General features: G+C 39.5%; 2 protein-coding genes across 2 annotated transcripts; both read left to right on the top strand.

Annotated features, from left to right (window-relative positions):
• The first annotated feature begins 3,198 nt into the window (after window positions 1-3,198).
• On the top strand, window positions 3,199-5,734 carry LOC113143373 (olfactory receptor 13C2-like). The gene is made up of 4 exons (XM_026328961.1): window positions 3,199-3,241; window positions 4,547-4,734; window positions 4,833-5,495; window positions 5,570-5,734. The coding sequence occupies exons 1-4, from the start codon at window positions 3,199-3,201 to the stop codon at window positions 5,732-5,734; spliced, it is 1,059 nt and encodes a 352-aa protein (XP_026184746.1).
• Window positions 5,735-8,355: 2,621 nt separating this feature from the next.
• Window positions 8,356-10,695, top strand: LOC113143375 (olfactory receptor 13C2-like). The gene is made up of 4 exons (XM_026328963.1): window positions 8,356-8,398; window positions 9,006-9,193; window positions 9,794-10,456; window positions 10,531-10,695. The coding sequence occupies exons 1-4, from the start codon at window positions 8,356-8,358 to the stop codon at window positions 10,693-10,695; spliced, it is 1,059 nt and encodes a 352-aa protein (XP_026184748.1).
• Window positions 10,696-12,163: the final 1,468 nt, after the last annotated feature.

The following is a 12,163-nucleotide window of genomic DNA, read 5'->3' as shown; positions in this document are numbered from 1 at the left end:
CTGGGAGAGAAAACCTGCTGCTCTACTGACAGCACATAAAAATAAAGACAGCAAAACATTCATGTGACTTAATGTCCAATTTTGAAGGAAAAAGTGACTCTTTGACAAATTTAGCAATGCAATTTCTAACTGAAGTGTTTTTTAGTTTTATGTTGTGCCAATCATCATCCATCCATAATCTATATGGCTTATTACTATCGGGCAGTTCAGAGTCACCAATTAACCCAACCACCATGTGTTTGAACTGTGTGAAGAGAAAACCTGCTCAGAGACAGAGACCGTGCAGACTCACTCATGATTCTCGATATATGTCAAAAGTTCTATCAACATTCTAGTAATGCAAAAAATATTTTCGTTTTTGTAGTTTCTGTAAGTCCAACATATACGATGAAGGAGCTCATTTCGAAAAGGTTTTCTTGTCACATCTAAGACTGAATACAGCATGAAATCAAGCAGAACTCAGCACAGGTTCTGTATAACGTTCACATACCAATACTGGAAAGGTCTTATTGGTGTGAACAGCACAGATTCACCCACAGAGGAACTGGTGACAAAGATGGATAAATCTGAAGTGATGAACATGACGATACCTGCTGAGAGGACTGACAGGAGGCGCCCTACTGTCAGCTGTCAGGGTCATCTTTAACAATAATTTTATGACATCAGCATATTAGAATAGATAAACATAAGAAACTAATGGTCATATTGCTGTAAATACAGCAGAACAAGCAAAGAGACTACTTGGTTAGGCAAAATCTCTAATAGGTACAGGCCAACACACACATGGAGTCAGAGAAAAATAAAAAATAATCCATCCATAGTACAATATTTCTTCCTGGTTAGTCAAACTCAGATTGACAGTCAAGAAAAAAGTGATTTACAATCAATTTCTCTTTGGGATTATTAAAGTTTAGTCTAAGAAAACATGACTTTTTAGGCAACTGTAATGTAGAATTTTAAATTCAGTCAAATTTTTAAAATTTAGTTTACCTTTGTTACACTTTGAGACTCGAACCAAAAACAACAAGGGAATCTGATATTATGTGGAATTTAAAACTGTTAACATAAAACTGGAATAAGTTGTGGTTACTTCCTCTATCTTCCCTGGACTCCATGGTCTTCCTACTCTGTGCTTTCCACCTCCTGTTCTATCAAACAAAGTGTTAACTCAAGGTCATTACTTATCCATCATTGAGAAATAAAGTCTGCAGGGATCACCTTTTTGTTTTGTAAAACATAATGACAAATGACACCTTTATACTGAGGAGACATGTATTATAACCTGGTTTCTTAGGTACAAAAACCCAAACCATTATGTCACAAAAATGCACGGACACTCATTTAAACTGATTTGGACTATAAGCTAACTTATTTACAAACTTATATTTAAATGAATTTAATTTGTCATGGTCACAAAATACTTTCTGTTGAGCTACATAGCTAATGTTATATACCTAATGTTTCTACAACAGTAGACATGATGTTTCACTGGTATAGTATCAACATGGAATCATAAATACCTTTTTAATAATCAAAAAAAATTGTTTCATTTGGTATATTTCAAAGAAACACTGGACACCTACTTTAACATGTTTCACCATCACATTGCTTGCTGTACTGTGTTTTCATTCCTTCCATCAAAAGACTTAAAATAAAGATAGCCATGTAAAAGTTAAAATTTACAATCATCTTCTATGGGATTTCAACTTAAAAGCCTCACAAGGGAAGCTGCAGTCCCACAGCAAAGCAGGGTCATTTCAAATTACTTATGTATTTTTGTTTTAATTTGTTAGTTTTTCAAATGTGTCTCTGAAGCATTTTGTTTAAAACCTGTGGTTTATATATGAAGCCTACTCTATATATTTATTTAACATTAACTTAAATGTAATCACTACAGATATTGATCCTGAATCCACTGTAGTGAAATAAATTCACACTTTACAGCTAGTTAGCCCAAATTAAGGTACACTGCTCTTTCACACCAAATTTCATGCAACTAGATAGAAAATCACTAAAACATTTAAGGTCTCCTCTTAGCTGCTATAGTTAATTACAGTTAGCTAGCTGTCCTACAAACTTGAGCTAATTACCATAATGGAAAGCTTTATCACTGGTTCAAATGGTTGGGCATATAAATGTGTTTACTTTGTGTCTTCCTTTTACTCATATTGAGTAAGTGTAGGTTCTTTAGCAGCTAAATCATGCATAGATTCTCCTTCCTTGGATTTTTACATTTAACACTGAAAATGTCTTCTTGCTGCTCAGATCCTTCCTGATGAGGAACAGGAAGTGTCTGCAACCTAACCATATTTGGATACAGTGTGTTTGGAGCAGGAAGTGCATTTCTACCAAAAACCCTTAGAAGGTGCAAGCAATCACCACAGACAAGCACACTGACTGAAAAACATGCATTATGGGCCAACGCTAAAAAGTACACATACACATTCAGAATAGTTCCTGTATTAATTTTAAATGGTTTCTCTTATGGGGACTTGATTTTTGGTCCCTACCATGGTAGAGGTCCCCATAACGTGACTGTGTAAAGTTTTTGTGTCCCCACAAAGCCATTAACAGAAAACACTCCCATGCGCACGCACACACAAACGTAATTAAAGTTAATGAGTAAGGAGCTCAAACATTTATAGTTGCCGTTTGTTGCCACGGCAACAGAGACAATTATGTTTCTGTGTTTTCTTTCCTGATGCTTGTTTATAGCCACACAGGCAACTAAAATGATGTCCCTTTGGTATTATTTTGCTGTCCTGTGTACAATGTACATGTTTGATGCAAGGGATCTGATGTCATGAACGTTTCCTGGCCTCATTATAATCTCCATTAGAATCAGACAAAGGTCAGTTGGCCTTCAGAAGCCAAAATGTGGCCCTGAGATGAAGTTCTGCCTTCATGGGACTAAACCTGACTGAGCAGTGCGGAGTCTGATCCACATATTCAGGTAAGATGATGCTTTTCAAAGATTGTGGATATGATGGTCAGGTATTTGCACTTTTCAAAAGAAGCTGTGCTTTGTTTTGTGCAGGGGCTGAGATGTTTAAAGCCAAATGACTTTTGATTCTCTTTGTATGTTGAGCTTTCAAACTGAGCTTGTGCACAGATGAAGTTAGTCTGCACTTGTTGTCTGTTGACAGCAAATCTGTGTCCATCCAGCCATCTATCCATCTGTCTGTGTGCTGAGGAGAAATGGAGCTTTTGCCGCCTCATGTTTCACCTGAAAGCCCCAGAGGTCTGTGAGTGTTTCTGTGCTTTTCATCCTGTGTTGCTGATTGGGAGGTGAACTGTTTTAATCAGGTTTTCCAAAGGCGATGTATAGTCATGTTACAGAGACACAACTCATGACAAAAGGCTTGATTTTTTTATGCCTTGAAAATGATGTGCTCTAACTGGTTTTCTGGGCAGTTTTGTCCCAACAGCAGTGATTGTTTCCCAGTAATTGAAGGCAGTGAAACATTATTCTCCAAATACCTGACACCATTTACTAATGTCTGTGTTTCTCTCAGTGCTGAGCTGTTTTTCACTGTTTAATTTACCTACAGGTTTGACAGTGACTGCTCTTCTCTGACACTGTTGTAGCTGTGCACTACATTCATGTGTTGTCTGTGTCTCTAATGAGGTACGTTACTGATTTGGGCTGAATTTAAAACAAAGTGGATTTTCTCTGCTCATATCCAGGCTGCTGTTTGACTAGTAAGGTCATTAATGAGGGAATGATCCATGCAGCTGGGACAAAACTTGTCTGAGGTGTTAGAACTTAACATTTATTAGACCTGAGAGTGAAAGAAACATTTATATCTTCAGCTTTGTGTTAAATTCATTCATCATGTTTTATGGAAAGTAGATTAAAATCTGTTTAAAACTCTTTTCTATCTTCACTTTAATAATAAACAGGCTTTTGATATATTTTTTCAATGACTCATTCCATGAGGATCTTTAAAGTGACTCTGCTTTGAAAACAAACTGGCTTGTCATATGATTCAGTTGGACTCATTGGAAACTGTCTAAAGGACATCACTTGTTTCTCTTCACACTGAGAAACTGTGGATCCATGAATATGGGAATATGTGAAATGTTCATTTTCAAAGTTTCACTGCTCAGAACAAGACGTCTCCTACTTCACACTGATGCACATTCTCATTGTATGTGAGCTGAGAGAAAAGTTTCTTGTAGTGTAGAATTCAAACATCATTCTGAGCAGAACACACTGGGCAACACACTGAAGGAAAATTTATACAAAACATATTTTAGAATGGAGGGAAATATAATCATTTCTACATGTGTGGACATTGACATGCTGCTCTTATACTTAGTGGCATTTATATACACTCAATCTATTGTTCCATGTGTATGAAGAACAGGGTTGAAACATGAGCATGTTGAGGTAAAAGTCCATGTGATCCAGTGTGAAATGTACCATGCAGCTGCTGAACATGGACCATAACCCTTATATGAACTATAACCCCTGAAGTGCCCTCAGTCCTCTGATGTCCTGACTGGGACTCAACCCTGATGCCTCTCTACTATTTTTCTCCAGATTCATACCTGCCTTTGTCGAGCAGTCACAGATCCAGCTCTGTTAACGGCACCAGGGAGCCTGATGGCGTCACCTTCTTCATCCTCCAGGGCCTCTCCAGCCTCGGTGAGAAACAGATGATCTTTTTTGTCATCCTGCTGCTGGGTTACATCGTCATCCTGGGAGGAAACAGCATGGTCATCTTTGTGGTACAAAACCAACTGTCTGTGTATTTCTTCAGTCTTGGCTCAGTCTGACTAATATTGAATTCTTAGTGTTGTAACCATCGCCCTTTGTTCTCATGCAGACACTGACTGACCCAAAGCTCGACTCTCCAATGTATTTCTTCCTCGCCAACCTCTCCTTTGTGGAAATGGCCTTCACCACCACTACCATCCCTAAAATGTTGTCTGGCTTCCTGTCAGATGTTTCAATCATTTCTGTCCCAGGCTGCTTCCTCCAGATGCATTTCTTCATCCAGCTAAGTATTACTGTCTCTGCCATCCTAACTGTCATGGCGTACGACCGCTATGTGGCCATCTGCAACCCTCTGCACTACACCTCCATTATGACTCGGCCTGTTCAGCTGCGTCTCATCACAGGAGCCTGGGTTTTCAGCACTGTCTTCACACTTCCACCTGCCATCATTGCATTGCTCCGACCTTACTGTGGCCCGAACGTGGTGAAACACGGCTGGTGTGACCTGTCGTCTGTAAGGCGACTGGCATGTGCTGACACATCAATGGATAACATTGTCTCACTTTCTTCTGCTGTGGTGTGTCTACTAACCCCAGGAAGCCTCATTCTCACGTCCTATGTCCTGATTGGTGTTTCACTATCAAGGATGGCTGTCACTCAGAGGCTGAAGGCCTTTGGGACATGTAGTGCCCACCTGACTGTGGTGACCATCTCTTTCAGCTCAGCCTCCTTTGTGTACATTTCCTACCGGGTGGGAAACTTTTCACCAGAGGTACAAGACTCAGATAATCTGACTTCAGTATTTACCTTTGGCAGTCAATAAAGTGCTTTCTGTGTTTGTTGCAGGTCCGTATCATTGTGGCAGTGCTGTACGCTGCTCTGACTCCTTTCCTGAACCCACTGATCTACAGTCTGAGGAACAAGGAGCTGCAAGAGTCCATCAGAAGGACTTTAAGCAGGTTCAGATCTGCTGCTGTTTCAGCCACGAAGGACGTCAACACAGTGTCCTGACTGGGAGAGAAAACCTGCTGCTCTGCTGACAGCACATAAAAATAAAGATAGAAAAACATTCATGTGTCTTAATGTCCAATTTTGAAGGAAAAAGTGACTCTTTGACAAATTTAGCAATGCATTTTCTAACTGAAGTGTTTTTTAGTTTTATGTTGTGCCAGTCATCATCCATCCATAATCTATATGGCTTATTACTATCGGGCAGTTCAGAGTCACCAATTAACCCAACCACCATGTGTTTGAACTGTGTGAAGAGAAAACCTGCTCAGAGACAGAGACCGTGCAGACTCACTCATGATTCTCGATATATGTCAAAAGTTCTATCAACATTCTAGTAATGCAAAAAATATTTTCGTTTTTGTAGTTTCTGTAAGTCCAACATATACGATGAAGGAGCTCATTTCGAAAAGGTTTTCTTGTCACATCTAAGACTGAATACAGCATGAAATCAAGCAGAACTCAACACAGGTTCTGTATAACGTTCACATACCAATACTGGAAAGGTCTTATTGGTGTGAACAGCACAGATTCACCCACAGAGGAACTGGTGACAAAGATGGATAAATCTGAAGTGATGAACATGACGATACCTGCTGAGAGGACTGACAGGAGGTGCCCTACTGTCAGCTGTCAGGGTCATCTTTAACAATAATTTTATGACATCAGCATATTAGAATAGATAAACATAAGAAACTAATGGTCATATTGCTGTAAATACAGCAGAACAAGCAAAGAGACTACTTGGTTAGGCAAAATCTCTAATAGGTACAGGCCAACACACACATGGAGTCAGAGAAAAATAAAAAATAATCCATCCATAGTACAATATTTCTTCCTGGTTAGTCAAACTCAGATTGACAGTCAAGAAAAAAGTGATTTACAATCAATTTCTCTTTGGGATTATTAAAGTTTAGTCTAAGGCTAAGAAAACATGACTTTTTAGGCAACTGTAATGTAGAATTTTAAATTTCAGTCAAATTTTTAAAAATGAGTTTACCTTTGTTACGCTTTGAGATTCAAACCAACGTTTCACCATCACATTGCTTGCTGTACTATGTTTTCATTCCTTCCATCAAAAGACTTAAAATAAAGATAGCCATGTAAAAGTTAAAATTTACAATCATCTTCTATGGGATTTCAAATTAAAAGCCTCATAAGGGAAGCTGCAGTCCCACAGCAAAGCAGGGTCATTTCAAATTACTTATGTGTTTTTGTTTTGTTAGTTTTCCAAATGTGTCTCTGAAGCACTTTGTTTAAAACCTGTGGTTTATATATGAAGCCTGCTCTATATATTTATTTAACATTAACTTAAATGTAATCACTACAGATATTGATCCTGAATCCACTGTAGTGAAATAAAATTCACACTTTACAGCTAGTTAGCCCAAATTAAGGTACACTGCTCTTTCACACCAAATTTCATGCAACTAGCTAGAAAATCACTAAAACATTTAAGGTCTCCTCTTAGCTGCTATAGTTAATTACAATTAGCTAGCTGTCCTACAAACTTGAGCTAATTACCATAATGGAAAGCTTTATCACTGGTTCAAATGGTTGGGTATATAAATGTGTTTACTTTGTGTCTTCCTTTTACTCATATTGAGTAAGTGTAGGTTCTTTAGCAGCTAAATCATGCATAGATTCTCCTTCCTTGGATTTTTACATTTAACACTGAAAATGTCTTCTTGCTGCTCAGATCCTTCCTGATGAGGAAGAGGAAGTGTCTGTCACCTAACCATATTTGGATACAGTGTGTTTGGAGCAGGAAGTGCATTTCTACCAAAAACCCTTAGTAGGTGCAAGCAATCACCACAGACAAGCACACTGACTGAAAAACATGCATTATGGGCCAACATTAAAAAGGCACATTCAGAATAGTTCCTGTATTAATTTTAAATGGTTTCTCTTATGGGGACTTGATTTTTGGTCCCCACAGTGCAAGAGGTCCCCATAATGTGACTGTGTAAAGTTTTTTTTGCGTCCCCACAACTTCATTAACAGAAAACACTCACACGCACACACAAACATGTAATTAAAGTTAATGAGTAAGGAGCTCAAACGTTTAATGTTGCTGTTTGTTGCCACGGCAACAGAGACAATTATGTTTCTGTGTTTTCTTTCCTGATGCTTGTTTATAGCCACACAGGCAACTAAAATGATGTCCCTTTGGTATTATTTTGCTGTCCTGTGTACAATGTACATGTTTGATGCAAAGGATCTGATGTCATGAACGTTTCCTGGCCTCATTATAATCTCCATTAGAATCAGACAAAGGTCAGTTGGCCTTCAGAAGCCAAAACGTGGTCCTGAGATGAAGTTCTGCCTTCATGGGACTAAACCTGACTGAGCAGTGCGGAGTCTGATCCACATATTCAGGTAAGATGATGCTTTTCAAAGATTGTGGATACGATGGTCAGGTATTTGCACTTTTCAAAAGAAGCTGTGCTTTGTTTTGTGCAGGGGCTGAGATGTTTAAAGCCAAATGACTTTTGATTCTCTTTGTATGTTGAGCTTTCAAACTGAGCTTGTGCACAGATGAAGTTAGTCTGCACTTGTTGTCTGTTGACAGCAAATCTGTGTCCATCCAGCCATCTATCCATCTGTCTGTGTGCTGAGGAGAAATGGAGCTTTTGCCGCCTCATGTTTCACCTGAAAGCCCCAGAGGTCTGTGAGTGTTTCTGTGCTTTTCATCCTGTGTTGCTGATTGGGAGGTGAACTGTTTTAATCAGGTTTTCCAAAGGTGATGTATAGTCATGTTACAGAGACACAACTCATGACAAAAGGCTTGATTTTTTTATGCCTTGAAAATGATGTGCTCTAACTGGTTTTCTGGGCAGTTTTGTCCCAACAGCAGTGATTGTTTCCCAGTAATTGAAGGCAGTGAAACATTATTCTCCAAATACCTGACACCATTTACTAATGTCTGTGTTTCTCTCAGTGCTGAGCTGTTTTTCACTGTTTAATTTACCTACAGGTTTGACAGTGACTGCTCTTCTCTGACACTGTTGTAGCTGTGCACTACATTCATGTGTTGTCTGTGTCTCTAATGAGGTACGTTACTGATTTGGGCTGAATTTAAAACAAAGTGGATTTTCTCTGCTCATATCCAGGCTGCTGTTTGACTAGTAAGGTCATTAATGAGGGAATGATCCATGCAGCTGCTGAACATGGACCATAACCCTTATATGGACTATAACCCCTGAAGTGCTCTCAGTCCTCTGATGTCCTGACTGGGACTCAACCCTGATGCCTCTCTACTATTTTTCTCCAGATTCATACCTGTCTTTGTCGAGCAGTCACAGATCCAGCTCTGTTAACGGCACCAGGGAGCCTGATGGCGTCACCTTCTTCATCCTCCAGGGCCTCTCCAGCCTCGGTGAGAAACAGATGATCTTTTTTGTCATCCTGCTGCTGGGTTACATCGTCATCCTGGGAGGAAACAGCATGATCATCTTTGTGGTACAAAACCCACTGTCTGTGTATTTCTTCAGTCTTGGCTCAGTCTGACTAATATTGAATTCTTACGGGACTTTTCCACTAGCACTCTTTGGCACAACTTGAATTGGATTTTTGTTTTTTGAGTTTTCCATTAGGGAGTAGTACCTGGTAGCAAATACTTTTTAAGGAACTCCTTGGGCAAGGTTCCAAGAGAGCTGACCCGATACTAAAATGTGACAGACTGTGGGTCGCTTATTGCCTAAGGAGTGACATCACCAGAAGGGTCATGAATGCAAATTTGACACAAGAATCAAACCCGCCATTTTAAAAACAGGCAACAAAGACCATTTGTTTTTCCTTTTTAATCATCTTTAGCAAATGGCTAATGCTACTCACAAAACAACATCGTTGTCCTACGAGGAGATGCAGATGTTTTTGGGCTTGGTGATGGCATGACTATTTCGTGGCGCTGTGCTATAATAGGCCCGCCCCCGTTGAGGCAGTACTCAATTATAATTGAAAATGACCAAAACTGAATCAAGTAGAACCGAGTAGTGCGATGATGTGTACAATGAAAAAGTGGCATTAGTGTTGTAACCATCGCCCTTTGTTCTCATGCAGACACTGACTGACCCAAAGCTCGACTCTCCAATGTATTTCTTCCTCGCCAACCTCTCCTTTGTCGACATGGTCTACACCACCTCCTCCATCCCTAAAATGTTGTCTGGCTTCCTGTCAGACATATCAACCATTTCTGTCCCAGGCTGCTTCCTCCAGATGCATTTCTTCATCCAGCTAGGTGTTACTGTATATGGCATCCTAACTGTCATGGCGTACGACCGCTATGTGGCCATCTGCAACCCTCTGCACTACACCTCCATTATGACTCGGCCTGTTCAGCTGCTTCTCATCACAGGAGCCTGGGTATTCAGTGCTGTCTGCACACTGCCAGCCACCATCATTGCATTGCTCCGACCTTACTGTGGCCCGAATGTGGTGAAATACAGTTGGTGTGACCTGTCGTCTGTAAGGCGACTGGCATGTGCTGACACATCAATGGATAACATTGTCTCCCTTTGTTTCGCTGTGCTGGCTCTACTGACCACAGGAGTCCTCATCCTCACATCCTATGTCCTGATTGGTGTTTCACTATCAAGGATGGCTGTCACTCAGAGGCTGAAGGCCTTTGGGACATGTAGTGCCCACCTGACTGTGGTGACCATCTCTTTCAGCTCAGCCTCCTTTGTGTACATTTCCTACCGGGTGGGAAACTTTTCACCAGAGGTACAAGACTCAGATAATCTGACTTCAGTATTTACCTTTCGCAGTCAATAAAGTGCTTTCTGTGTTTGTTGCAGGTCCGTATCATTGTGGCAGTGCTGCACTCTGCTCTGACTCCGTTCCTGAACCCACTGATCTACAGTCTGAGGAACAAGGAGCTGCAAGAGTCCATCAGAAGGACTTTGAGCAGGTTCAGATCTGCCGCTGTTTCAGCTACGAAGGACGTCAACACAGTGTCCTGACTGGGAGAGAAAACCTGCTGCTCTGCTGACAGCACATAAAAATAAAGACAGAAAAACATTCATGTGACTTAATGTCCAATTTTGAAGGAAAAAGTGACTCTTTGACAAATTTAGCAATGCAATTTCTAACTGAAGTGTTTTTTAGTTTTATGTTGTGCCAATCATCATCCATCCATAATCTATATGGCTTATTACTATCGGGCAGTTCAGAGTTACCAATTAACCCAACCACCATGTGTTTGAACTGTGTGAAGAGAAAACCTGCTCAGAGACAGAGACCGTGCAGACTCACTCATGATTCTCGATATATGTCAAAAGTTCTATCAACATTTTAGTAATGCAAAAAATATTTTCGTTTTTGTAGTTTCTGTAAGTCCAACATATACGATGAAGGAGCTCATTTCGAAAAGGTTTTCTTGTCACATCTAAGACTGAATACAGCATGAAATCAAGCAGAACTCAGCACAGGTTCTGTATAACGTTCACATACCAATACTGGAAAGGTCTTATTGGTGTGAACAGCACAGATTCACCCACAGAGGAACTGGTGACAAAGATGGATAAATCTGAAGTGATGAACATGACGATACCTGCTGAGAGGACTGACAGGAGGCGCCCTACTGTCAGCTGTCAGGGTCATCTTTAACAATAATTTTATGACATCAGCATATTAGAATAGATAAACATAAGAAACTAATGGTCATATTGCTGTAAATACAGCAGAACAAGCAAAGAGACTACTTGGTTAGGCAAAATCTCTAATAGGTACAGGCCAACACACACATGGAGTCAGAGAAAAATAAAAAATAATCCATCCATAGTACAATATTTCTTCCTGGTTAGTCAAACTCAGATTGACAGTCAAGAAAAAAGTGATTTACAATCAATTTCTCTTTGGGATTATTAAAGTTTAGTCTAAGTCTAAGAAAACATGACTTTTTAGGCAACTGTAATGTAGAATTTTAATTTCAGTCAAATTTTTAAAAATGAGTTTACCTTTGTTACGCTTTGAGATTCAAACCAACGTTTCACCATCACATTGCTTGCTGTACTATGTTTTCATTCCTTCCATCAAAAGACTTAAAATAAAGATAGCCATGTAAAAGTTAAAATTTACAATCATCTTCTATGGGATTTCAAATTAAAAGCCTCATAAGGGAAGCTGCAGTCCCACAGCAAAGCAGGGTCATTTCAAATTACTTATGTATTTTTGTTTTAATTTGTTAGTTTTTCAAATGTGTCTCTGAAGCACTTTGTTTAAAACCTGTGGTTTATATATGAAGCCTGCTCTATATATTTATTTAACATTAACTTAAATGTAATCACTACAGATATTGATCCTGAATCCACTGTAGTGAAATAAAATTCACACTTTACAGCTAGTTAGCCCAAATTAAGGTACACTGCTCTTTCACACCAAATTTCATGCAACTAGCTAGAAAATCACTAAAACATTTAAGGTCTCCTC

This window comes from Mastacembelus armatus, chromosome 14 (genome assembly GCF_900324485.2).
Source record: "Mastacembelus armatus chromosome 14, fMasArm1.2, whole genome shotgun sequence".
Lineage (NCBI taxonomy): Eukaryota > Metazoa > Chordata > Actinopteri > Synbranchiformes > Mastacembelidae > Mastacembelus > Mastacembelus armatus.
This window is presented reverse-complemented; position numbering and strand designations above follow the sequence as displayed.

Coding starts and splice junctions, on each gene's coding strand:
- LOC113143373 (XM_026328961.1), top strand. CDS start 3,199: ATGGAGCTTTTGCCGCCTCATGTTTCACCTGAAAGCCCCAGAG. Junction 4,735..4,832: donor ACAGCATGGTCATCTTTGTG/GTACAAAACCAA, acceptor GTTCTCATGCAG/ACACTGACTGACCCAAAGCT. Junction 5,496..5,569: donor TGGGAAACTTTTCACCAGAG/GTACAAGACTCA, acceptor TGTTTGTTGCAG/GTCCGTATCATTGTGGCAGT.
- LOC113143375 (XM_026328963.1), top strand. CDS start 8,356: ATGGAGCTTTTGCCGCCTCATGTTTCACCTGAAAGCCCCAGAG. Junction 8,399..9,005: donor TTCACCTGAAAGCCCCAGAG/GTCTGTGAGTGT, acceptor ATTTTTCTCCAG/ATTCATACCTGTCTTTGTCG. Junction 10,457..10,530: donor TGGGAAACTTTTCACCAGAG/GTACAAGACTCA, acceptor TGTTTGTTGCAG/GTCCGTATCATTGTGGCAGT.